The sequence below is a fragment of the Cetorhinus maximus genome, chromosome 25 (genome assembly GCF_964194155.1).
Source record: "Cetorhinus maximus chromosome 25, sCetMax3.hap1.1, whole genome shotgun sequence".
Taxonomy (NCBI): Eukaryota; Metazoa; Chordata; class Chondrichthyes; order Lamniformes; family Cetorhinidae; genus Cetorhinus; species Cetorhinus maximus.
In genome coordinates this window covers 36,859,174-36,886,759 of record NC_135903.1, presented here as the reverse complement: position 1 = coordinate 36,886,759, position 27,586 = coordinate 36,859,174, and the positions used below count along the sequence as shown (strand labels likewise).

The 27,586-nt window shown below is 40.0% G+C and overlaps 1 protein-coding gene across 2 annotated transcripts in view; it reads right to left on the bottom strand.

The window, feature by feature from the left end:
• The window catches only part of nsfa (N-ethylmaleimide-sensitive factor a), a 311,021-nt gene that overhangs the window by 209,000 nt on the left and 74,435 nt on the right, over positions 1-27,586 (bottom strand). For both annotated transcript variants that reach the window (XM_078529818.1, XM_078529817.1), the window contains exons 2-3: positions 23,587-23,672; positions 4,391-4,490 (exon numbers count right to left, since the gene is read on the bottom strand). In XM_078529818.1, coding sequence (XP_078385944.1) covers positions 4,391-4,490; positions 23,587-23,669 — 183 coding nt within the window. In that variant the 5' untranslated portion in view covers positions 23,670-23,672. The remainder of the gene's footprint in view (positions 1-4,390; positions 4,491-23,586; positions 23,673-27,586) is intronic.

The following is a 27,586-nucleotide window of genomic DNA, read 5'->3' as shown; positions in this document are numbered from 1 at the left end:
GTAACCAATTCTTGTAGATATTCATATCCCCTGCCAATCCGTAAATCCACGTGAAAACAAAAAAACACCCAGAAGGCCAGATAAGCCAACAAGTTGAGCTTCCCGTCTTACCCACTCCATATCCACCAGCAAAATATGTAATAATCAGAATATGCCCAAGAAACTGAAATATGGAGGCCAGAAAAAATTCTTCCAAGCGTGTAATTCAAATGGGAAATCCACTGTCAGAGGCAAATGTTTCAACAAGAGCCCAGCAATTATGAAAGGGAATTTGATACTTATATTGAATTGAAAGTTAAGGAGAACAATGGAATGGGAGTGGGAAAAATAAATGTGATATCTTTTTGGGGTTACATGGAAAAAAGATAACATTCTAATACAATAGCACAGATCTGAAGCATGGAATGGTCCATTTTTATGTTGAGGTCATCAAATGTTACAAGTTATTTGTGAGAAACTATCATCAGTTTGACATATAAAACTTACAAGCGCAGCCTTTTATTCGTATAATGGGGAAAGGTAGGGGTCAGGGGAATATTGTGATGTGATGTACATGCACCTTTAAGGATGCGTATCGTAAACTGCTGTCAATCACTGTCCATTATGAAACAGGATGTGATGTCTAATCCCTCTGCAGACAAAACAAAGCAGCAGTCCTACAGGTCAGGCATGTCAACATAGCCTCCCGGTTACCACTGCACACATGTAGACTTATTTTCAAATAAAGAACCCAAATTTATTGTTTTACCAATCCTTCTTGTGCGATTGATTTGTTTGCAACAAGTAAAAGAGAACATGGTGGCAGCATGATTTTGAAGTTCAGACTGAGAAATATACAAGCCTCAAACCTTCACACAACAAAAGAACTGATGTGGAAGTGAAACAACTATCAAGTGCTCAGCGTGTAAGTGAATCTGCACCATTGTAGGAATCCGACACACGGTACCTTCGTTCTGGGACACTACCTCACTCCAGCCAGCAGGCCTTGGGTCCCGATAAGATCATTCAAATTCAGGAGAGCGTGACTAGTCCGAGCCTACCTGCAAAGACTTGAGCAGGAACAGCCAAACATAGCTGACTCCAGGGGAGGTGTAGTGCTAGGCTGAGCTCCATAGGACAGGAGACTCCATTGCTGCTGCAGACCATATCCTCAGGTGGTCAGCACATGATTAAACATTCAAGACTGGGCCAAAAAGAAGACTCCATCTCGTAGCAGCTCCCAACAGCTTTAAGGTGGCTGTAAAAAGTCTTTTTTCACTGTTTGATTTACCTTTTCAGCCCTGCATCCACTTTCACACTAAAATCAGAGCTTCATGGGCAGAGCTTTCACAAAGCCCAGACAGGCAGCTACAGATCAACAGCGCCACTACTGAAGTCAAGCTACAAGCTACAGGTCAGGCTTTTTTTACATAGCCTCCCATTTACCACTGTGTGTATATAGTCTTATCTACCAATAAAGAACACACATTACTTTACCAATGTCTGTTGTGTGATTGGTATGTCTGCAACAAATAGAAGAACACAACAGGAAACACTAGGTTGAGAAAAAAGTGAGGGTTAAGAGTGAAAATTTGAATGTTGAATTGAAATTTAGACAGGAGAGCCCAATAACAATTGCTCTTCCAACCTTGGAACTTTTGCTGGGTATCAGCAAGCTATTTGTATTGCACAACTAGGATGGATGGCACTTTCCCCTTAGCTGTTTATCAATGAAAACAATTATGGCTCTTAGAAACATCTGGGAATAATCTAGAGGGAATGCTGCAAGAATCCAAAAAGTTTAGACTGCAATTTAAACATAAACTAATGCCCCCCAGTGAAAACTCAATTGAAGTTCATGTCCAGTAAATGTGAAGGTCATTCCCATCTTTAACATCAATTATAAACAGGTTTTATGGAAAATCTTTTGCCTTTATTTGATATTATAAATACCAAATTCAGTTCATCCAGCACAATAATATTTAATATTCTGATCGTGCAGAATTCTGGCCAGAACTGGTAAAGCTTTTGAAAACAATTTGTTGTTAATTCCGAATGATCCAGTCCTCAGTTTACTAAAGCCTTTGAGCTCAAGTTAGCAAGGGAAAAGAAAAGAATGGGAATGCTGAAAGATTAAACTAATTTCTACTCAAAACCCAATAGGAAAAAGTAGACAAATTGAATAGTGAAGTGCATTGACTTCTATGTTAAGCTGTCACTATTGTGACCAGTGATAGACCTGTAATTATCACAACTTCATCCAGCATTAAAAATCTTAAAATATGCTCCCTCCACATGCAGACCAACTCCAAATAGTCAGAAGAACGCAATTCAAATGGCATTTTTACACTTCAAAGAGAGATTAAAAACATCCATCGCCATGCTTTCTTAATAACACCAGGAAGGGTTTTGAATAATTCAAAATCTCATGGTACAGGCTGTTAAATTCTTCCCATAATGTGCACAAAATAAAATAAAGTACTGCAAAGCCAAATCTGAAAACAGGCTATGTAGAAGCATGAGAAAAAAGCAAAAATAAAACCAATGTTTGGTTCCTAATTTGTGGATATTCATTCTGAACAGATCCTCAATACAACAGCATTGCAGTTGCAAGAGCAAGATTAACTTGTCTAGTTTTTCACCTTTGTGTGAACATATGCAAAAGCCACTGAATTGGGAAACACTTTGAAGGAACTCAAATAAGCCTCACCAGTCTACTACTAGACCTTTTATACCACCATTAAGGTAGAAAATGGTCCAAGACTCTTCAGAGACAGGATTAAAAAAATGGACACCGAGTCAAAGAGTCTGAAGGCTTGATCAAGCAATGAGTTTTAACCAGGGCAAGGGTGAGAATTTCAGAATGCGGCACATAGGCAGCTGAAGGCATGGACAGCAACAATGGAGCAAAGGGAGGGTTGGCAATAGCAGAGAGGCCATGGACTTGCGGAGAGCTCTGAAGAGACATATAGACCCTAAACGTTAACTCTGTTCCTCTCTCCACAGATGCTGTCAGACCTGCTGAGTTTTACCAGCATTTTCTGGTTTTATTATTGAAATCATTAAGTTTGAAAGTAACAAGACATTGTGGAAGGTTTCAGTAGTAGTCAGTCTGAGTTAGGGGTGGAGGTAAGCAATACTGTGGATATGAAAGATGATGTTTTGTGTTGCACAGAATATGGGGTCAGAAGCTCAGTTCAAGGATGAATAGAATGCCAAAGCAGTCAGGAGGCAGTATGAACTTGGCGGTTGGAGTACACACCTTGCGTCAGGAAGCAAAAACAATGGCTTCAGTCTTCCCAACATTTAACTGAACGAAAATGTGGATAATCCAAGGTTGAACAAGAGAAGCAACCTGACAGGACAAAAGTAGAGCTGAATGTAGTCAGTGTAGAAAGTACAGTACAGCATTGGGCTCTGCACTATAAAGGAGGAGGATATTGATGCTTTAGAGAGGGTACAATGCAGCTACACTCATATTTTTTCATGGCACGCAGTGTCCAAGTACAAAGCCAGGCTAAAATGGGGCCTTTCTCGGTTAATGCTTCACAAATCATTGGCAGATGCAATGGAACGATGATAGAAACAATCTACACTTATCCACCCTAAGGGGTCAAGAACAAAATGAAACAAGAAATTTAAAGCAGAGGTCATGGGAAACTTCTTCAGAGCTGTGAGGCTATGGAATTCAACTCTAAGGATAGTGACTGAGATAGAAACCATTAACATTCAAGATTATATTGGATAGGTGGAGGACGAAAAATGGATTGAAGGAATATGGGAAAATCATGGGCAAATGTGAGTAACTAGTTGCTCACATAGAGGTAAAATACCAAAATGGGCTGGTTGGGTCAAGTGGTTCTTTATATATTCTATGTAATTAAGACTGGAACTAAGAAAGGCCAATCCCACTGATCTGGACAAACGAAGAAAGGCACTACAGATGCCCGCTTCAGTCAGTCGTGTCAATTGGTGCAGAAATCACAGACCACATGAAGGGATAATCATGATGGCAGCAGTCACTGGAAGTCATCAGTGGCATTGTCTAGAGCTGCTTCAGGCCAAGAGAGGGGCAGAAACCCAAGTGGAGAAATTCAAACAGTGACTTGTGGGTGAGATGGTACTCATTTGGGAAGTAACAGCACATTCAAAGACAGGGAGGTTAGAGATGGGGGAGACTAGTTTGCAAGGACAGAGGAGGATAAACTAGTTTTTTTGAGATAGAAGATGATGACAGCAGTTTTGAGAAGTGCTGCATTCATAAGTGAATAGTCAGAGAGAAATGCTTCACAGTAGATACATTTATTCCCCCCTCACTATCTCCAAAAAAAACCCCAAGCCATTTCATCAGTGCTAACTGCTCATTACAAGTTTGGGTCTATTCCACAGCGTACATTATAACCATCTTTACCTGCGGGAGGCTGAAGGCAATGCTCCCTGGAAGCACGGTGGTATGACTTTTCACCGTGAAGACAAATCTATGGTTCGGACTAGTTTTCACAATCACATGCCTAGGAGGAAAGAAAAAGAGGGGTGAGGCACATTCAAAAGGCAACTCAACACATGCTGCAGACTAAAATTGAGGGGTCAATAAAGGTAATTACAACAAGAGCAATTACCAGTACTAAGTACAATTAATTTTCACTTGATGTGATGACAATACCCTTCAAAAAAGATATTCCTACATTTGCACCAGGATTCCTCTTTTAGCCAGTGAATAGACAGCCAGTCTCTGCAACCCTACTGGGCTCCATCATGCATTGTAGAGACAAAGGATGCAAAAGATAAGCACTGGTCCCTCATATTTACTGCACAGATCTTTGCTCCCTCAATCTGATGACTATTAAAAATGAAAAATCCAAAGACTATGAAGCTATCAGATTGTCTTACAAACCCTTTAGGAAATAACATGCTCCTTATAGCCCATACAGGACTAGCCCCACACCAATGTAGTTGACTTTGCCATCTTAAGTGGCCTAGCGAAGCAGTCAGGTGAGCAAAGGATGGGTAATAAATGCCAATCTTGCCAGCGATCCCAAGAGATCAAAGCAGCTTAAGAAGGATCTCTGGTCTTGAGGAGGAGGGTAGATGAGCGGGTAGAATGAGGAGGAATGGGGATTTGCTACTGGCTGCACACCTCTATAGTATATAATGGCGTCTAAGGCAGCATGCTGGTTTTGTGGTCAAGTTTCACAAATCTGAGCAAATATGTAAATAAAAAACATTTATAATAAAAAATAACCTAGTCAATTCTTTTACAGTAGCCAACTAAAACAATTATACAAACAGAGGATTCAATGTTTTTGCATAAATCATAATTTTTATGTCTGGTAGCATCATGTCATTAACTTTATTTTAATAAAAGCTGCAGCTTTTCAAAATTGCAGCACAGAGGCAATACTTCTTAAGCAACCATCTCACATCCACTGCCAGCAGGTTTAAATTGCAGTGAAGATGCTTTAACATAATCATACGTGATGAGTATAGCACATTATTCAACAGTCTGAGGAACTTGTGCAAAACTAGCAGCTTTCAACAGTTAATTATCTCCAGCAGACTCAAACACCATTTGGGGCTTGAGATTTGAAGTTTAAAAATCACATTAGCCCGTATGGACTCAATGGGTCTCCTTCTTTCAGTAATTATTTTATTATTCTAACCAAAAGGCCTTGCTACCTCCCTCATGAACTAGGTTCCTGCTTCCACATATCAACTACAAATTAGACAATCAAACTATCACAATCAGAAATGCACTTGCACACTACTGAAAGTAATGAATCCCAATCTACAGACATACATACTCAATTTACTCAAATACTGATTTATAACATACTTCACATCTTCAGGATGTTCCAAGGCATTTCATCGTCAACTATTCTGAAGTGCAGTCAACTGTTGTCATATGTTACGAACCTTGACCAAACCCCCAAGTTTTTGGTAAGAGTCGGTTAGTTTCGTTTTGTTTAACACTTTCTTTAAAGCGGACAAAGTTATGAGATTTAGGACACTTGCTCAGTGGATAAAGCCACAAGACTCCATGGGTTTTGAACAAACAAAAATAAACTTTACTATACAAGATCAGAAAGATAAAACAATTTACAATACCTATCTTATACTGTGACATTCATGGTTAATATGAGGTACATGTGAATTAACAGGCGAAATGTGGTCAAACAAACTGCTCTGCACAATGCAGATGAGACCAAGACAGAATCCATGGATTTCTCAATAACCCACCAGATATCAGTAACCCCTGAGTCAGTCAATATCACTGAAATTGTCTCTGTCACAAGAGTTTCCAATCTTCACCTTTGAAGAGATTGCCTTGGAATTTCTCTCAAAAGTCTCTCCCACTCGGACAGCATCAGCCACGGCCCACCTCGCAGGGTTTCAATCCTGCCTCCCGAGATTCCGTTCCCCTGGATTCCCGAGTATACACAAGCACAAGCTCAAGTACAACTTCAGATCTTCGGCCACGCTGAGCAGAACACCACGGCTCCCAAGGAGTATCTTTACCCCAGTGGCCCGCAGCACAGAGTCACCAAAATTCAGCTGCTTTCTTGGATCTTCGGGGCTTCTCCTGAGCCCTCTTTGATTATCAGGACATTCCTTGAGCCCTCTTTACTTAAAAGTCTCCTACCCACAGCCTTTTTTTATTTGGAGCCTCTCTCCCTGCTCCTTTCTTTTTAACTGAACTGGGACCTTTGCCTCTGTGTCCCCTCCACCTTTGGGGCCTCTCCCTGTCCCATCTGGGGCACCTTCTCAATGGCGCTCCGCTCCCAGTCACCTGGCTCGGGTTTTCATGCCATTTTTCCCTAATGCACAAGCACACTAGACGCGTCTTTGGCCCAAAGAAGATAAAAATGCCAATCTGTGCATGTGCAGCCCTCTCTGTTTGTACGCGTAAAAGCTCCAAGGCCTGTCGGGAGTTGAAGCTCCCGACCTCCACTCTCAACATCAAGGCAAGTTTGGTTTTCTTAACATATGCAAGAAACACAGTGGTCAGCTTGCAGCAAGCAAAGTCCCATAAGCAGCAGTCAGCTGAAATGGCAAGTTAATCAGTTGTTATTGGTGATGTTGGTCAAGGGATCAATGTTGAATTGGAAACCACAAAAACTTCCTTAGACATTCAATTGTATTTTGGGATTATTTTTGGCAAAAAATGAAAATACTTGTGGCGGGGAAGAGATAGGAGAACCCTATAAACAATGAAACAAAATTTATGAGAAAATATTTTACAGTAACTAACACATCCTAGTGCGTTTCAAAAGAGTTAACAAAATTTGACACTAGCTACATAAGGAGATATTTGGACAGGTGACCTAAAGTATGGCAAGTTTTAAAAGACCGTCTTAAAAATAGAAGACGGCAGCTTTAGGAAGGGAATTCCAGAACTTGGGGCCTAAACATTTAAGACATGGTTGGCAATGGTGGAATGGTCAAAATTGGGATCAGCAGAGATCAGAATTGGAAGAGTGCAAGAGATCTGAGGATTGGGGGGGGGGGTTGGAGAAGATTACAAAGATAAGGAGCAGGGCCACAGAGCTTTTTGAGAATTTTTTAAAAACAAGTCATTTTTGCAGCAGGAGCAAATATAGGTCAACAAGCTCAGGGGTGATGGGTGACCAGGACTTGGAAAGATGTAGGATACGGACAACAGAATTTTTGATAAGCTCAAGCTTACAGAGAGTGCAAGAATAGAGACGGGCAGTGTTATGGAGATGGAAGTAGGCAGTCTTTGTGATGGAGCAGATTATAGAGTCAGAAGCTCATCTCAATCAAATAGCTAATTTTCCAATTTGACTCAAGTAGCCTTATTATTGAGCTGCTGGCCAGTAAGGGTAATTTATCCCACAGTGGGAAGCAACTTAACTGAGATAAAGGAGAAACCAGACAGGAGAAAGGCATATAAAGGACAATAATAATTGAATAGTGTAGCACACAAACACCATGCAATGCTGTGATACAAGTTTGATCCCCTGTGGAAACGCTGGGTAGAAGGGATGGAGGGGAACAAGGAATTGGTGGCAACTGGCCCAGAGACACACTACTGACTGGTCCATGGCAGTATCAGAGGTCTCTCACCCTCTCAATCACTATACTCATGTAACCAGTGGAGAGAGATAGCGTAAGTGTACAAGTTTTTCCCAAATGTAATCCAACTTGTTTTTTATTCTCTCATGGGATGTGAACACTGCTAGCAAGGCCCATCCCTAATTACCCTTGAACTGAGTGACTTGTTAGGCATTTCACAGGCAGTTAAGAGTATTGCTGTGGTTTTCTTACAATAACTGATAATTGTTGTCATGGTCACAATTAGAGTTAAGATTTATATTCCAGATTTTTAAACTGAATTCAAATTCCACCAACTGCCATTTGAAACAATGTCCGCAGAGCGTTAACCTGGGCCTCTGGATTACTACTCCAGTGACATTATCACTACACCACGTTCTCCTTCCCCACAATTGGTGAAATGACCTTGCTAAAGAAGTTTGAGAAATGTTTTAATTGGTGATTTATGATGGCTCCTGACAAGGCTTATCCACCATTTAGAAATGAAGTCAGCTTTCTGACCAGTTAAGCTTCAGGAAAGAAAATCAAACCATTTCAAACATACAGTTGGAGTTTACATTTTTGACATTAGCAATTCTTAGCCCTTAAAATAACATCACTCCAAAACTACCAAAAACTCAAAATGAACTTCTTAGAAATTAAGCAGCCAACATGTTTCCAGCTCAACTCAATAAGATATACCACATGTGATATATACCCAAGATTATATTCCACTGGGAGTTGTAGAATTCAAATGTTATTTCTCAAATATAACTAGAATTGTATGATTATCTAAAGGGTTAGGAAATGGCAAGTATATTAAATTCTATACGAAGTATTGTACAACCACTACATAGATGTAGTGGCTTTAAAGACAAATTCATGTTTAACAGAAGAGGATTACTACAAGTCTGGCTGCACTTCCGCACACCAGAGCTTTCTTAGACTTACTGCCCAGACTCTAGAAGCCAAGTGATTAACGTTTTGAATGTCCTGACAAATTATTGCGCAACTAAAAGTTGAAATAAAGTTCACAATGTACATGAAGTGCTGGCTATATTCAGGAATAAACCTAGTGAGGCTTTTGCACACCCACAATGACCATAATGAATTAGAGGTCACAACTGAGATAGTCTCCATTTTGGTTACAATTGTACAAATCTTGTATACAGTTCCCAACAGCAATAATTTAAAGACACAGCACAAGTTGCCTTGAAAATTCAGCTCACACTGCTCATCTGCTGTAAGTGCTCTTACATTGTATTATAAAATGTAATTTTTCTACATAGTGCAAAATCCACTCTCTGAACATTTAGGTTCACAGAGCACAGATCCAACATATTCGGCTACAAGCAAACGTTGCCAACTTGTACCTAAACCTGCCTCCAGAAAATCCCATTTTAAGCTCTCTGAATTCATTAATCTTAACCAATGTTCATCAATTCTCCATTTGGTGTCTTCCCTTCACAAATTGTTGCCTCCTTAAATCCCACCGTCTCATGGACTTCTTACGGATTAGGTACCATGTGCTCAGTTATTTCTGCTACTTCCCTGCCCCCCTTCTTTCAAGGTGGGGTGCGGAGGAACCAAATCACCACTTCTCACCACCTCCCTAGGCCTGAACCCAAGCTTTCTCGCAATTTCTCTCCCATCTTCCCTCATACCCTCTTGAACTGACCTAGTCCAACCCACTGCTCATTGAACCTATTTCCATTAAGCCCACCCAATCACCTACATGATATTGTAACAGTTGGGTCTTGAACAAGGCACAATTTCCTCCAGGTGAACATAGGCTTCAGCTTTCACCTCAGAGTCCAAACCCAGCCAATTTCTCCCTCTCAGCTCTCGTCTCAGACTGAAGTAGTCTAGTTCTCATGTAAGCTTGCTAACTAGAGCTTCCAAACCGATTTCCTCTCCCTCACAAAGATTGCCCACTCCCACCTCCATAACATCCAGCTTCAAACCTGCTTTAGCTTTCTCCTCCTGAATTTCTTATGTGCCTGAGTAATCACCAGACTACACCGTTGCAATGTTTCCCTTGTGTCTCATCCTCCATAAACTTCAGTTAACCAAAACTCTGTGGCAGAAGTCTGATCTGGCTTCAAGTCCTCGTCATCCATCACCAATTCCCTTGCTGACCCTATACTGGTTTCCCACTCTCCCAATGCCTCAAATTTAAAATCTTTGTGTTTACATATCTTCAAGGCCTCCCTCCTCTCCGTCACCACAGCCCCTGAGACCTGAACCATACTCCAACACCAAACACCACACCCCCACATTCATCTAACACCAGCTTTTTGAACATCCCACCATGGCAGCCGTGCTTTCTAATCACCTCTGCCCCAGAATCAAGAGCTCCCTGCCTAAGCCCCTCCCATCCCTTGCTCCTCCTTTAAGGCCATCCTTAGTCAGACCTCTTGGTCACCCCTCCCAATAATTTAATTTAATAATTTAATTAGCTTGGCATACATTTAATTTCTAGTTGTGCCTCAAACATCTCGGGAAACCTTTAACATTAAAAAGAAACTGAAAGAAATGCAAGTTACTTGTGCTGGCTTGTAGCAACGTGAGTGACCCACAATTAATTCCATCAGAACAAAAGCAAGAACAGGGAGGTTACGTTGGAACTGTATAAAACGTTGGTTCGGCCACAACTGGAGTACTGCGTGCAGTTCTGGTCACCACATTACAGGAAGGATGCGGCTGCACTGGAGAAGGTGCAGAGGAAATTTACCAGGGTGCTGCCTGGGCTGGAGGGTCTGAGCTATGAGGAAAGATTGGATAGGCTTGGGTTGTTTTCCTTGATGCAACGAAGGTTGAGAGAGGGCCTGATAGGGTGGATAGGAGGGCATTTTTTCCATTACTAGAGAGATTAAAAACCAGGGGACATAGATTTAAGGTAAGAGGTAGAAGGCTAACAGGGGAGCTGAGGAGAATTTTTTTCACCTGGAGGGAGGTGGGAGTCTGGCACTCACTGCCTGAAAGGATGGTTGAATCAGAAACTCTCGTAACATTTAAGAAGTATTTAGATATTCACTTGCATTGCCATAGCCTCCAGGGCTATGGGCCAATCACTGGAAAATGGGATTAATATAGTCAGATCTGTGTTGACCGACGTGGGCACGATGGGCCGCTTCTGCGCTGTAGACATCTATGGGTCTATGAATATAAAAGCAGCTAGAATGACAAGCTCAGGCCACATTTCAATGTCCTATTTAGTCAAATATTCAACTGATCCAAATGTTTAAATTCACCTGATAAACAAAAAGCAATTTCCATTCATATTGAAGAGTTCTGGATAAAAACCCAAGGCAGAGTGTAAGACAGCCCCAAAGTTAAAAGGTGAAAGAACACAATGTTTGGGATGCGGTAGTGTAGTCGGTTTTTTTGCTGGATCAGCAATCCAGGGAATGCAAATTGAAACCCCACCATGGAGCTGAGAGAATTTGATTTGTTTTTTTTAAAATCTGTAAGCAAAAGTGAGAACAAAAGAGAATCTGTCAGATAATCAGAAAAAGCCAATAGGTTCACGAATGTCCAGCAGGCTCAACTGAGGCATTCAAAAGGGAATTGGATTGTTATCTGAAAAGGAAAAACATGCAGTGCTACGGGGAGAAAGCAGGCAGTGATACTAGGTAAACTGCTCCTACGGAGGGCTGGCGCAAACACGATGGGCCAAATGGCTTCCTTTCGTGCTGTAATAACCCTGTGAAATGAAACTCTGCCTTATTCTGTCTGGGCTACATGTGAAATCAGCCTTACATCAAAAATGGTTGACTTTTAATTATCCTCTGAAGCGATCTAACAGATCATTCAATTGTATCAAACTATTCATGACAACTGGGGATAGCCAATACATGCCAACTATGCCAGCAACAACACTACTAAATGAACTAGAAACATGAAAATTAGACGAAACCAGTTTGGATTTTAAAAGCCTGTCTTATTAAATAAATACTACCATATTTTTGCCTGGAATCCTGTTCCATGGCTGTGACTGTCTTCTAACATTTCTTCTTCTAAGTGATCATTACTCTTCCTATGTGAGCCATAATTTTGAGTGCTGGCAGGCTATTCAACTATAGAATGCACCACATCAGAGCCTGAACCTTTTACTTGTTTGACATCCACACCAACACACTTTTCAATAAGGCTCACTGGGTAGTCGTGAGTAGTAATCCCTGGTTGCCTTTCAATCCAGAAATGAGGTGATCAGTGGCAGTATACCAACAGTTCTTCAGGAGTTAATTAGAAATATTCTGAAGGTGCCCATGGGGGCGGTAATGCAATGCACTGTGATGTATACTTCAAAAATTGCTTTTTTAACATTACAGGATTTAAAACAACAGTTCTGCACAGGAAAATCATGCTTCAAGTCTTTGAATGATGTGGAAGTAAACATGCTATCAACAGTAACGTTACATTTATAATTTTAACATTTTAGACTGCGTCCAATTTTATTCTGGAGTCAGGTTAGGCAGTGACTACCAGATTTAGTTTCTTCTAAAATTGGTGCAAACCCAAATCACTCTGCACTGTACACTGCACTAATAAATGTAATGCAACTGCAGCCTACATTTACTGAGAAACATGCCATTCTACATGCATGTTTTGCTGCCAATAGCCACAAAGAACAGTCTCCTTACAGGGACATCTGCATGGATGGTAAACATCCGTTCACCACAGGTAGATTAAAAAAATAGCAGCAATTGAATTTCATCACTGACTGGAAGGGTATAACTTATGTAAGAAAGATTCATCACTTTCTCTGGATGTTTCTGGTTAACCTGCAGTTATCTGAATGTTAAGGAGCTTCAGTAGTAAACCAGCAACTGCATCATAGTGTAATGTGTCAGAGCATTTGAGGGCTACTATGTTCACAAGAGCTCTCTCCTTTAAGTCATTAACGGGTCAGGGTGATTATGGTTAAATTATTTTTCCTTAGTCTCATTTGCAAAGGGTTGGTCACCCAGCATGAAGAAAGCAATGCCTCAGTACTGCGGAAATCAAAAAGGCAAGAACTGTCCTTCAAGGTCAGTAGTCTCAAAAAGGTTCGTGATCACTGCATTCTGGCAGTAGAAGTGACTGCAAGGGAAATTTAACAGACTTCGCCCCACCATCACTCCTTGTGGGGCTACTAGTGAATAAGCACATAAGCTGAAAATCTGGTTTAGCAATATTTGATGAAACTGCAGATACTAAAAATTAATTGAAAAACATTTATTTCAAATATTTATCATCAGATTAACAAATCCCAGTTGGTTAAATACCAAGTGTTAAACCATAACAGTCTGCAGAGTGATTTAAATATTAATTCTCACATAATAAATGAGATTACAGAATTGCTGCAGAATGACAAAAGGCTAAGTCAGTAAGCAAAGGCAGGCTACAGGAGCTTTGTGATGAGGTTAAAAACATTAATTTATCTGACTCATGTTAGCAGGCAATTGGTCCCAAGCATATTTATTATTTTTGAATATTTAACTATTAAAAGAAAGCTTTTTGGGCAAAGAAATAGTACAAGAGAATTGAAATATAGCCCATACCTTACATAAGCTTGTTTCATGAGACCTTATATATTACAAGTACATTTGATTTTGCAAAGCTAAAGACAAGACAATTAGATAAAATGCCCAGCGAAACACTGAGCCAACAGGATTGTTTCACCTTTTCTGACATTGTTATCAGCAACTAGCCAAACATCGTCACAGCAAAAATGTGCGCTTGTCAATTGAACCAGCTACTAGTATTAACTAATAGCCCTAGCTGGGTTAAGTACAAGTAGGAGGGAGGGGGCAATTGAGCCTAACAATTACCTTGCTGAACTAACACTACAAAAATGGAACCCTCCTCCTGCATAATTCCTAAAGACCAGAGACCAAGTTTCATCCCAACCTTTGATCTACAGGTCTGCTGAGCTTGTTTGGTAGTGTTTACTGCTGTTGACACTGATGTTGTGAATTTGATTCCCATGTGGAACAGCTCTTTGCGCCACCTTAGACAAAGTAGGAGCATCTTGTGCTCTTTGGGAACCCTACAGAAAGGAAATTACACCTATGGAGAATGCAGTTTCATTAAGACAATAACAGATGAAGGTTACAGTTACAGTGACAAGCATGGAAAACTAGGGCTGCATTCTGTGCAAAAGTGGCTCAGGGGTCTAATACAACTATTATGGCTGGAGGGAATAAAAAATGAAAGTTGATGTATTTCCATTGGGCATTAAATGTAAAGGGAACTTACATTTTGGTCTAGAACTAGAAGCATAAAGCCTAAGTTACAAGATCTTTATAGAATGCATCACCACCATGGCTACTACAGCTAAGACAATTTAATAGCAGATTTCAAAATTTGACAAAAAATAATGAAGGGCAAAGGGAAATAGCCAAGAGATGGAATGAGAATAGCAAGTTTTGATGCTGAACTAATACAGGGATTGGCACAATGGGCCAAATAGCCTCCTGAGCTGAAATTTCAGATTTCTTACACAGCACAAAGCAGCAAAAGAGGAGCAGAGGAACAAAAATAATTTCAAAGATCCCTGCTGTGGTGCTATCATCAGGACCGTGGACAGCAGCTTTCTGCAGGCCTAGCCAATGGCAGCTGCCAGCCTGGATTAAAGGGTAAATATACCACCGTGAAACTGCTGTCGATGTTTGCTGACATCAAATCAGACAAAATAATTACAGGAGCAACATTTAAACTTCAATACAAATGAGAGGGGAGAGAGAAAAAAATTAAACGTACAATTTAATAACAACATAGCAATATATCAGGCACTACTGAACAAAGAATACGCGAGTGCCTTGTCACAATGCAATGCAACTTTACCCCGTTCCGTGCCTTGATGAAAATAAAATAGTTATCATCAAAACTTAAGTGGTACAATTCTGGATAGGATACCCAGATTACATTAAATCTAATTATTTGGAATAAAGAAATAGACCAAATGAAAATGGTAGCCATTTTGGCCATTTGGATCATTTCAATGCCTCAGTGCAGGGAGTAGGGGGTTGGGTAGAACAGAACCTGTGCCTCAATTTTTATAAGCACACAGAATTCTAGAAATTATGAAAAATACAGAATTTAGTTAGTTTTATGGATCATTGACTTCATCTTCCTGTTCCCATGACAATATGTTCTGAAATGGCGGCATTAAGAGTTAGCTGGATGGATACAGGAATTCACGTTTCTTCATAATAAAGCAGGTGAACAGAACCAGAAGTCATAAATTTATTACCTAAGCTCAATTCAGAATCAGATCCCAGGAGAATTTCCTGATATAAATGCTGATAAATATCTAGCATAATCTGCCAGGAAGTGTATTAAGCCACAGGCTCCAGAATGCTCAAGGCACCAGGCTGGGAAAATTATGGTACTACAGGTATGAGCACCAATGGGTCCAATGGTGTTTTGTCACCTGGGCTTACTTTATGGTTCTTACTTCTTTTTACATTAGGCAGAATAATAAAGGCATGGGTGAAGATAGGATAGTTGATCAGCTAAGGGGCATCGGTAGCTGTTGGGAGCATGGGTAGCTTTCAACTTCCTGAGGTATCGCTGAGAAATCCCGACATATTCCAGTCACAATGATACCACCTGGCAGAATACAGCAAGCAAGTCAATTATCGTGTCAAATTTATTTACTGTCATTCTTTGCAGAGTTTTTTTGGGTCAATAAAAACTGTTAAAGTGCAGATGCAACTGTTCTTGTATTTCTGGCGTAAACACTGAAGTCTAGCCTAAGCACTGCCAAGTCATGATGCTGCTGACCTTGAAGAACAGAGTCCAGTTGCAGATCTCCATTCTTCGATTGGGTGGACCCAAACATAGAATAGGCCATTTTCTTAGTCAACCGATCTTAACAGCTTTGGACTGTACTCATTTAAGCAACAACAAATGGGTCCATCCCTTTTGCTGCATATCGACCAATATTCCCTTACTCAATAGAATTTGAGCTTTGAAATTTGAAGTTGTCAAGTGATGTGAGGAGGGCAGGAGAGATCAAATGACAATAGGTATCATGGTGCAAGTAGTATCAATGGATCAAGTAAAGAAACAAAGAGGCTTTCCTTTGGTTTATCCCTCTCATTTCTCTATTTCCTTTACTTTTGGGCAGTAGCTATACAGGATCCCTCCAGTCACACCTCCTTTAGACATGATTTGCTTCTTCACTTTTGCCATTGGCACCTGTTTTAAGAAAACAGCAGGGATTGCATCAGGTTGGCCGATATTACACCACCCTCTGGTTCTGCAAGGCTGCACCAGTTAATTTACCCAAAGAGTAGTTGGAATATGGAACTTTCTACATGGAGCAATTGAAGTGAACAACATAGATATATTTAACGGCAAGCTAGGTAAATATGAGGGAAGGAAGGAAAAGATAGGGTTAGAATAAGGAGGATGGGAAAAGGCTTATGTGAAGCATAAGCATTGGCATATATCTGTTGGGCTGAATGATCTGCTTTACTGTAAATTCTACACAGTTTTGCAAAAAACTTTTTTAGCTGATCCTATTGGTGCAATAAATAGCTATTTAGTCAGCTGGCAGAGGTGAAGATTGAAACATCCACGTAGTTACATAAAGCAAATGCACACACCTACTGCAGTAACATTTTGATATTCAAAATGCCATCCAACAAAAGCACTGCAGTTATCTCTGATGTGCCAGTTATTTGCAAGTACTTTCTGCTTCTATTGTGCAGTAAATTTAAAGCAAATCGCAAAAATGTGTGAAAATCCACAAATTTATTAGAGTGTTGCTGAAAAAGAGAGACATGCTGAAGCTTTTAATCTTCCACTCATCAGGACAGACGCAATAATGCCAAAATGCCAAGTCTGTTCTGATGAGTACAAGACAAAAAGCTTTGACAGCATCTCTCTTTTTTTTCAACAATACTCAAGTCCTGTACCACCAAGCGATTAAATTTATTAGAACTCTGAGAATGTAGCAAGCAGGGTGGATAAAGGGGAACCAGTAGACGTAGTGTATTTGGATTTCCAAAAAGCATTCGATAAGGTGTCACTTAAAAGGTTATTGCATAAGAGTTCATGGTGATATATGAGCATGGATAAAGAATTGGTTAACTAGCAGGAAACAGTCGGGATAAATAGGTAATTTACAGGTTGGCAAACTTTAACGAATGGAGTGCCACAGGGATCAGTGCTGGGGCCTCAACTACTTACCTATATTAATGGCTTGGATGAAGGGACTGACTGTACTGCAGCCAAATTTGATGATACAAAGATAGGTAGGAAAGCAAGTTGTAAGGAGGATACAAAGAGTCTGCAAAGGGATAATGATAGGTTAAGTGAGTGCGCAAACATTTGGTAGATGGAGTATAATTTGGAAAAATGTGAGGTTGTCCACTTTGGCACAAAGAATAGAAAAGCAGAATGTTATTTAAATGGAGAAAGACTGCAGAACACTGCAGTACAGAGGAATCTGGGTGTCCTCATACATGAATCACAAAAAGTTAGCATGGAGGTACAGCAAATAATTAGGAAGGAATGTTGGCCTTTATTGCAAGGAGGATGGAGCATAAGCATCTTGCTGCAACTGTGTAGGACCTTGCTGAGACCACACCTAGAGTACTATGTACAGTTTTGGTCTCCTTAAGGAAGGATATGCTTGCGTTGAAAGCAGTTCAGAGAAGGCTCACTAGGCTGATTCTTGGCATGAAAGGGTTGACTTATGAAGAAAGGTTAAGCACGCTGGGCCAATACTCTTTGGAGTTAAGAAGAATGAAATGTATAAGATTCTGAGAGGGCTTGCCAGGGTAGATGCTGACAGGATGTTTCCACATGTGGGGGAATGTAAAACTAGGGGGCATAGTTTCAAAATAAGGGATCTCCCATTTAAGACAGAGGAGGAGGAATTTCTTCTCTGAAGATAAGTTTATATTGAGAATAACCTTAAAATGACCAGAAGCACAAATGGCTTCCGACATTAGGTGAAACGCAAATAATAACCAACCCCAAAACACACCAGTTCAACCTCTTCTGGTATCAACCAGAAATGCAATATACGAACATACGAATTAGGAGCAAGATTAGGCCACTTGGCCCCTCGAGCCTGCTCCGCCATTCAATAAGATCATGGCTGATTTGAATGTAACCTCAACCCCACATTCCTGCCTACCCCAGGTAACCTATCATCCCTTATTAATCAAGAATCTATCTAGCTCTACCTTAAAAATATTCAAAGACTTTGCTTCCACCGCCTTTTGAGGAAGAGAGTTCCAAAGACAATCAACCATCAGAAAAAATTTCTCATCTGCCTTAAATGAGCGGCCCCTTATTTTTAAACAGTGACCCCTAGGTCTAGATTCTCCCACAAGAGGAAGCATCCTCCCCACATCCACCCTATCAAGACCCCTCAGGATCTTAAAGGTTTCAACTAAGTCGCCTCTTACTCTTCTATATTCCAGTGGATACAAGCATAACCTGCCCAGCCTTTCCTCATAAGAGTAGTCTAGTAAACCTTTTCCAAGCTGCTTCTAGTGCATTTAAATCTTTCTTTACTGTATTAGACCATTACTATACACAGTGCTCCAGATGTGATCTCACCAATGCCCTGTATAACTGAAGCATAACCTCCCTATTTTTGTAATCAATTCCCCTCATGATAAATGATAATATTCTATTAGCTTTTCTAATTACCTGCTGTACCTGCGTACTAACCTTTTGTGATTCATACAGTAGGACATCCAGATCCCTCTGCACCTCAGAGCTCCTCAATCTCTCAACATTTAGATAATAAGCAAACACTTACCACACTGAGTTAAAACCTCCGCCAATGGTTTCCCACACACCACCCCCAAGGCTAAAATCCATGCAGGCACATAAGGTTGAATGAAACAGACCATTTCTTTAAAGATCTGATAAACTGAGCTCTGTCAGTGTGTGAATGCCAGAAATGCTATTTTTTTTAAATAACATATCTATACAGACCTTGTCTCCAAAACAATGCAAAAAGCACAGCCAACAAATTAATGTCACCAATCTGATTTGGAAGTAACTGCACATGAACCAGCTTACACACAATTATTTAAGTTGTGATGACAAACAATTGTACTTGTATGGCTGCTCATACGTGCAGTTCTCAGTTTCCAACAGTGCTTCAAATTCCACAGGGTATAGGCGAGAATCAGAAGGCATCAGGTAGTTAAACAGTAACTTACATACATATCAAGCACCTTTAAGATAGCAAAATATCCCAAGGCACTTAAGAGCATTAATCAAGATTTGACACTGAGGCATGGAAGGAATTATCAGGATAGATGACCAAAAGCTTGGCCAAAGAGGTTGGTACTAAGGAACGTCTTGAAGGAAAGGGAATTCCAGAGTTTGGGGTCACAGCAGCTGAAAGCACAGTTCAGCCACCAATGATGGGAGTGATTAAAATTGGGGATGTGTAAGATGCAAAAATTGGATGAGTGCCAAGATTTTGAAGGCTCATAGAGCTGAAGAAGGTTACAGAGATAGGAAGGGGCAAGGCCATGGAGGGCTTTGGCGTCAAGGCTAAGAATTTAGAAGCTGAAGCATTGCCAGACTGGAAACTAGTGCAAGCCAACAAGCACAATGGTGATGAGCAATGATCCCTCTAGCTTATGTTTGCTGCATATCTTCAGTGGGATATGCCACATATAGACAGCAACATGAAATTCCACAAGCTAAGAGACACTGAAGATATAAATAATGACACACCAACAATACCCTTTAGCAACAGGATTTTGCCAGGCAATTTTGTTCATAGTTATTTGAAGTGCTGACTCCAACAGTTTTACAACTGATTCAAAGGTCAGGTACTTACAGTAGATTATGCCCATGTTTTAAAAATTCAAAAGGGAAACAAGCCTTAAACTCAGAGGAACAAACTACAATTAGAGCAATGATGTCATGCACACCAGCTGACTAATATAAAATGCCCAGAATATTGTTCTCAGTCTCAGGAGGAATTAGATTTACAGGTCTATTCTTATACTCCCATTTATCATGGTACAGATTACACTAGTGCTGGCCCATGAGAATTTCAAAGCCTACACCAATTTACAGCTCATTAGAAGCTATCACAACTGAATGTGTGACCCTAAGTGTTGGAAATCACATGGAAAACTAACATACTTCGATCAAGTACGACTCAAACCTTTAATCCTACCCACACAGGACAGCTCTGAACAGGTACATTGCTGTCCACATACAGCATATCTAAATTTACAGAAGAACATATGCAAACTACACAAGTCATTCACAGACTTAAAATGGGAATATAACAATTGCATAAATCAAGGCTGAAACTTCCCTGCAGTAATGAATCTCACACCCTTCACATGAGGTCTTCAACTAAGTGTGTAAATTAGTCTGTTGCAGCAGTCATGGCAGATGTGAAATATCCAATGGCACCATTTGAAGAGCAGGGAATTCTGCCAGCATCCAGGCAAATATTTTTCCCTCAAGAGGGAGTAAACGGAACATAAACAGCAAAATTGTCCTGTAACATTCTATACTTATAACAAAAATAGACCAAATGGTTATTTAACTCATTGTTACCTGTACCAACTCTTGGTTATCTGCATTGGTCTATCCTCTTACCCTTTCTCACATGCTTTACCATTTTCAAATATTTACGCACTTGCTTTGTAAAGTTCTCTACATCCATTACTACTGGAGAATTCCATGCCATAATAATCCTCCATGTAACAAAAATTTCCCTTTGTTCTTTTGGTGATCATCTCAAATTTAGTTACTGACTCATTGGTCAGTGGCTATTTTTAAAACCATACCTATCCACTCAAAATGCTTCATAATTCTCAAGACTTCTATCAGGTCACCACTTGACCCGCACTCAAATTTGTACAGTTTTAGATGCCTTGATCCAGGAAGAACATCAGAAACATGAAAAACATGCAGGAGAGATTCACAAAGGGATAAGAGGCTTTTATTAGTATAAATTCAACATAACTCAGCAACCTCTGCCCCTGCAGTTTTACAAATTTCAACTGCACTAATGGATACCAATGAACTAGAAAAAATTAAGTTGCCAATTATCCAATTTTATTATGCCAATTTTAGAAATATAATTTGCTATATTTTTATAATAAAACATTAAGTTCCCAACCCTGATACACTGATCCATGAATGGTTTACACCCACAATTCTAAGAATCTATCTTCCTGATCCCAGCTGTGTTCCTGTGGAGGAAGTACCGAACAGAAGCCAGATGCTTTCTCACACAAAGCCCCATGGCATTCTTGCACATTACTTTGTGGCCAATCTCAGCAACAAAAGCTGGGAACAGTCAATTTCTGCCCTGGCTGGTCACTTGATGTGGAGAACAAGAAAGAACATTCAAAGGCAAGAAAATTGCACAGCCACCAAAAAGCACAAACTCACGAGATTAGATTAAAGCCAAACTGTGTACAGGATTAATGCACATTTTAGGTTAAAAATAGCTTACTTTAACTAGGCCCAACAGCAAAATTCCGAGAAAAAAATGCAAGTTAATTATAATTTCTTGATCTCCAGCAGGTAAAATACCAAGTGACCAGTTTTTTACCAAAAGAGCAGAACTCCTGCCTCTTTGAGAGGCAAGAGTCTTGCCTCTTTGCACTGACCCTTTTACACAGTCTCTGATCATTGATAAACGCAACTATTGATTTCAATTATTATTGACTTCACAGACTGCTACAGCCAAGCAAGATGACCTGAGCTAATCTGCATTCATTATTTTTACATGCAGCAGTCAAAACTAGAAAGTAAATGGAAGCAAGGCTGCATGGTTGAAACAGCTATGTTTGTGGCTTCTGTGGATCTGGAGTTACTGTCGTTCAGACTAATCCAGACAACAGTGGGACTGCAAGTGTGGCTTAAATCTGTAGTTGTTGCTCAACATGCCAGACTGAAGGCATATGGATTCAAGAAAAAACATTTTTTGTTAGCCCTTTAATATTGATAACACAGCACAACAGAGCAAGATTCAAACCATATTTGCCGGATTTTTTTGCACAAGTTCAAGCGAGTCAGCTCTTGGAGAACTGATTATAGCTACCTCCAATAGAAATAATCTGCAGTGTCTGCCATTCTGGGGAAAATTAAAAGCTGGGTGCTTACAGCCTGGTTTAAGTTCTTAAAATTACTAAGCAGTTAAACCAGAGATTAAATGCTATACTATTTTCCTCAAATACCTCTAGTCTAACTCACTACCACTGTTGGTGGTCAAAATGAATAGCACAGATGCACAATAGGAAGCTAAATAAGCAGGTGAGGGAGAAACATAGAACTTATGCTGCTGAGGTTAAATGAAACAGGTTGGAAAGATGCTCATGAAGGCTAATGAAAGGGGCATAAACACCAGCACAGACCATTTAGAGTGAATAGTCTGTTTCTGAGCTGTACATTCTATACAATTCTACGTAAATCATTCATTGGAAAACCTTATGTCGATGTAGCAGTGTAGATTTTGTTACTGCATGACCATCCCGAGATTATGGAGTTTTTATTGTTTATGCTTTTCATGCATTTCCTTGGTTATTATAAATGAAAGTAATTACAGCTGGACACACTTTTCAGCTGCAAAAATCAGCATTTTATCCAGATTCATTCTTCACAAGAGAGTTCAACCATGCAAATAAAAAGGTTTCCCATCCAACTAATTATATGCCAAACAGCCTATATAATACTCAACTAAGATAGATTGCCAAGAGACAAAAGTAAATCTCAATAGTGTCCTATCATGCCTTTCAAGTTCTAATTCTTTTCAAGTAAGTAGCTTCCGAGTATTATTATTTCAGCCATGGAATTACTACTGAACAAATTAAGATGGAGGTTGAACATAGCAGCAGCAGGTTGGATCACATCATGAAACAAACATTTCTAATTTCCCTTCCCTGCTCCTTCACTAACCAGCAACTTTCTGTACCAAGTGCCTCAGAAAGATTGAACATACATCAGCCATTCTGCAATAACTAAAGATTTCGAACGATCCACAAGGTATTTGGGGAAAGGGAACTGGGAAACAAGAGGAAAAACACAACCTTTTGGATTCAAAGAATGAGTCACAATCTACAGCTTGGTATTGGTTAACAGCCAAACAGTTCTCCGGAAACAAAACAATGGGATAACAACAAATGACGGATGAAGAACATATTTCTGGCTCCACTCTTACTTTTACCTTCTTCTCCACTTTAAAAAGCTGAAAGCTGTGATTTAGCTGAGGGGCTCCCTATCCACTTTTAGCACCCAATATCAACATCATGTAATCCAGAGGTCAAATATAACATAACCCAAGGTAAAATAAACTGCTGCTCTGCCTCAATAAGGCACCCGAAACCTCATTGGGAAACCTCTCACCAGCACAGCAGCCTCAATTTCCACAGTGGGTACTTTTCAACCTTATTTATTGAAACTATAATCATGCTCACACAAAATATTACATTTATTGCTCACTATCTAAAGAAATTGCCTAGTTTTGGCATATTCTTGCAAAATGTAACTGTGAAGCACATATGCCCAATACAAAATTGCATACAAATGTTTAACAAAAATTGAACATACTGGCCACTCTGGAAATCCTTTTCATTCACAACAGCACAATTGGTCAACGATAACTCATCTGTTGGACATCGCGCTGCTTGCATAGTCTGTAAAAAATAAAAGGATCAAATTAGATATTTTCTCAATGAAGTGCTAAGTTACACAGGTCCTAGGTGCACTACTAAACCCAGTTGTGTGAAGTTACATTGTGACTTAGTGGCAGCTACATAATTACAGAACACCCTCTGCGATTTACAGCATAACTCAACAAACACCTTGAGTCTAAATATTTTAAATGTTTCTGAATACTTATTTATAAAATACATACACTACGCCTTGTCATAGTGATATAAAAGCTAGCAGGAGAGGTATGGTACTATTGGTGAAAATTGGCAATATAGCGAAGGTGATGGCATAGGGGAATTGTTGTTGGACTAGTATTCCAGAGACCCAGGGTAATGCAGGGTAAGACCCAGGTTTGAATCCCACCATGGAAGATGGTGAAAATTGAGTTCAATAAAAATCTGGAATTAAAAGTCTGATGACCACAAAGCCATCACCGACTGTCGTAAAAACCCATCTGGTTCGCTAATGCCCTTTAGGGAAGGAAATCTGCCATCCTTACTTGGTCTGGCCTACATGTGACTCCATACCCATAGCAATGTGGTTGACTCTTAAATGCCCTCTGAATGAGGACAATTAGGGATGGGCAAAAAATGCTGGCCTAGCCAGTGATGCCCACATCCCGCGAACAAATTTTTTTTTAAAAGTCAGAAATTAAATTCCAACTCTGACTTGAGGAATCTTCAGGGAAGCAGCTGTTGTGATATTGGCAAGGTGGCCTTATTGAAGGTAGATGAGCTCAACAGACTGCAGCAAGAAGGGAGCATATGCTGCCACAGATTAAAAAGCAATTGGATAATTTTACACTAAGAAATTTCATTTGATCTGGACCTTTTGTTAAATGGAGAACATAGCAAAAATTCCAATCTCAAAGTGCCAGATGTCAACAAGGCCAAAGGCACATTCAACAAATAGGTGACATAGGCTGGGAAACTGAAATACTTATCAGCTTAGCAATCAGAAATTGTCTGCAAAGCATTAGTGGTTCTATCCCAGACAATACAAAAGTATCCGTTAGCGTAAAAAGACAAACTGATCCATAATTTCCACAACACACATTCCCAGGTATTGCAGTGCCAAGATACTGACATGCTGCATGGTAGAGTTCTGTTCTTCAATCACAGCTAGGGGACATCAACCAAGTGCAACAATTTCACAATAAAACAATGAAAAACAATATAAACACTTAGGCTTTATTTTTGATTTTTTTTTTCCAGAGCAGAAATCCTGGATATGGAGCATTTTCTAACATGACCTTTGCCACGTACAGCTCCATATCCCTCCATGCCAATTCAACATCTTTGGGCACAGCAGGAACCTAAACATTGCTTATGACACAAAGAACACCACATATTCCGGATATCGTATTGATGTGAGGAGTGTAAACATTTGTGATCTGCTGGTCAGTTCTACTTCACAACTCGGGAAGACCATTAGAGATGGGGAGGACAAAAGGGTCTCCATTTTTATTTTACGATGGTTCATCAAGAAGCCAAGGAGCAAGCTGCCCAAAGATAAAAATATTCATGTTGATGTCAACAAAGTGCACATATCCAATTCAAAAACTTGGGATTTCTGTGAACTCGCCCATTCCCAGTAATGAAGTTTTTGCCCAATGATGGTTCCTTTCAATCCATCAGGACCCTTTTCAGTTTCATGCAATGCACATGAATGAAACAGGAACTTGCGCCTGAGTCATCATGGACATAATAGATAATTCTCAATTTAGTATTAAATGCCCCAAGCTAAAAGGAGCTACTGTTTCTTTTTCAAAAAAAAAAATACCCCATCCCATCCTTCAAAACAATGCTAAATCCATTTCAATAATTAATTTGTCCCAAAAGACAATGATCTCAATCTCAGCACAGGAGCTAAAAACAGATCCCGACAATGTTGAGATCAATCTTCAAAATAGTAACTTCAGGCAGTTATCAAAAAAAGGGCTGATTCAATGAATCTTCAGAGGCCAAGTTGGAATTTCATTTCATTCAGGCAGCAGTTGTGCTGCATTACTAAATTTACCAGCTGCAAAAAGTTACAACTTTAAAATGACCAACAAACATTAAATGGTTTTAGATAAAATATCAAATAGCAAGTGGGGAGCATTGGCTACTTCAAACTTAACAGCAACCGAGCAAATGTATGCTTCGGATTTTTTTTTTGTTTGACAGAACACACCACCAAGGTCAAAAATGCACACAGAAGATCGAGAAAGCGAGTAGTTGACACTGGCTAGGAAAGAGGGAGTGTTGAAAAAAAAGTTCACCAATCTCTATCCTGCACTCACATCCCCAAGCCATTGCACCAGAACACAAGCATACTTGTGGGATATAGCAGCACCAATCAGAAACCACACTGGCTGCACCCCAGACAACCAAAGGATCCAATATTTATGTCCTGCATTGTGACACTGAGAAACAGCCTTAGGCCTAGTGACGAGACCCAATGCAAATGAGAGCACTTGCCAAGAAAATCACAATGGTAAAGTAGCATGGAAGCCCCCAGCGTATAGAAATAGGTAGGGCTCACTGCACCAGGTAACTTTGCGAATTACACTGACAAATTAAGCATTTCCAAACTTGTTCTTCCAAGTTTGAGTAGTTTTTTTGTGCTTCTAAGAACTGGGGAGAAGGTTGGAAATAAAACATTGTTGTTTGGCAGACTTGGTCATTCAAGACTTCATCCAGGTTGGCTTATGCACCAACTTACCCACTTAGTTAAGTCAGCTGAGCTCAATAATGGGGTCTGCAGCAAATATTGACAGCTTGACGTATTGATATAACAAGCCCAACAAGAGGGGGTGCAATTCTAGGTTTAGCTGGGCAAGTGGATGAAGTAGCAGCATTTTGGAAATAGTGACCAAAATACAGTTAGCTTTAGCATCATTATGGAAAAGGGCAAAGATAGAACAGGAGTGAAAGTTCTGAACCGGGGGAAGACAGTGCACAAAGCTCAGAGGTGAACTAGCGAGAGTGGACTGGATACAGCAATTAGAAGGGAAAACAGTATCAAATCAGTTGGAGTCATTCAAAAGCGAGATTCTACAGGCACAGTGTAGACATGTCCCCATAAACAAATGGCTGGTACTGCCAAATCTAGAGCCCCCTGGTTATCCAGAAGCATACAGGCCAAAGTAAAGCAGAAAACAAAAGCTTATGACAGTCACAAAAGACTTACCTGTAGAAAACCTAGATGAGTATAGAAAGTACAGGGGTGAAGTAAAAATGGAAATAAGGAAAGCAAAGAAAGGAAACGAAAAAATATTGGCAGGTAAAATCAACGAAAACCCAAAGATGTTTTACCAATACATTAAGAGCAAGAGAATAACTAAGGAATGGGTAGGGCCTATCAGAGATGTACATGGTAACTTGCCCATTGATGCTGAAGTTGCTGAAAATGTGGGCAGGGTTCTCAATGAGTACTTTGTCTCCGTCTTCACTAAAGAGAGGGATGATACAGATATTCTAGTTAAAGAGGAGCAGTGTGAAATATTAGATACAATAAGCATAGTGAGAGGGGAGGTATTGGAGCGGCTGACAAGTCACTAGGGCCGAATGGATTGTATCCCAGGCAGTTAAAGGAAACCAGGGAGGAAATAGCGGATGTTCTGAGGATCATTTTCCAATCCTCACTAGAAACAGGCAAGGTACCAGAGGATTTGGAGGTCTGCAAATGCTGTACCATTATCTAAAAAGGGTGCAAGGGATAGGCCAGAAAATTATAGACCGGTCACTCTGACTTCAGTGCTGGACAAATTATTGGAATCAATTCTGAGATACAGGATAAAACTGTCACTTAGAGGCACGGATTGATCAGGGATAGTCAGCATGGTTTTGTTAGGGGAAGTTCGCGTCTTACTAACAGAATAGAATTTTTTTGAGGAATAACAAGGAGAATT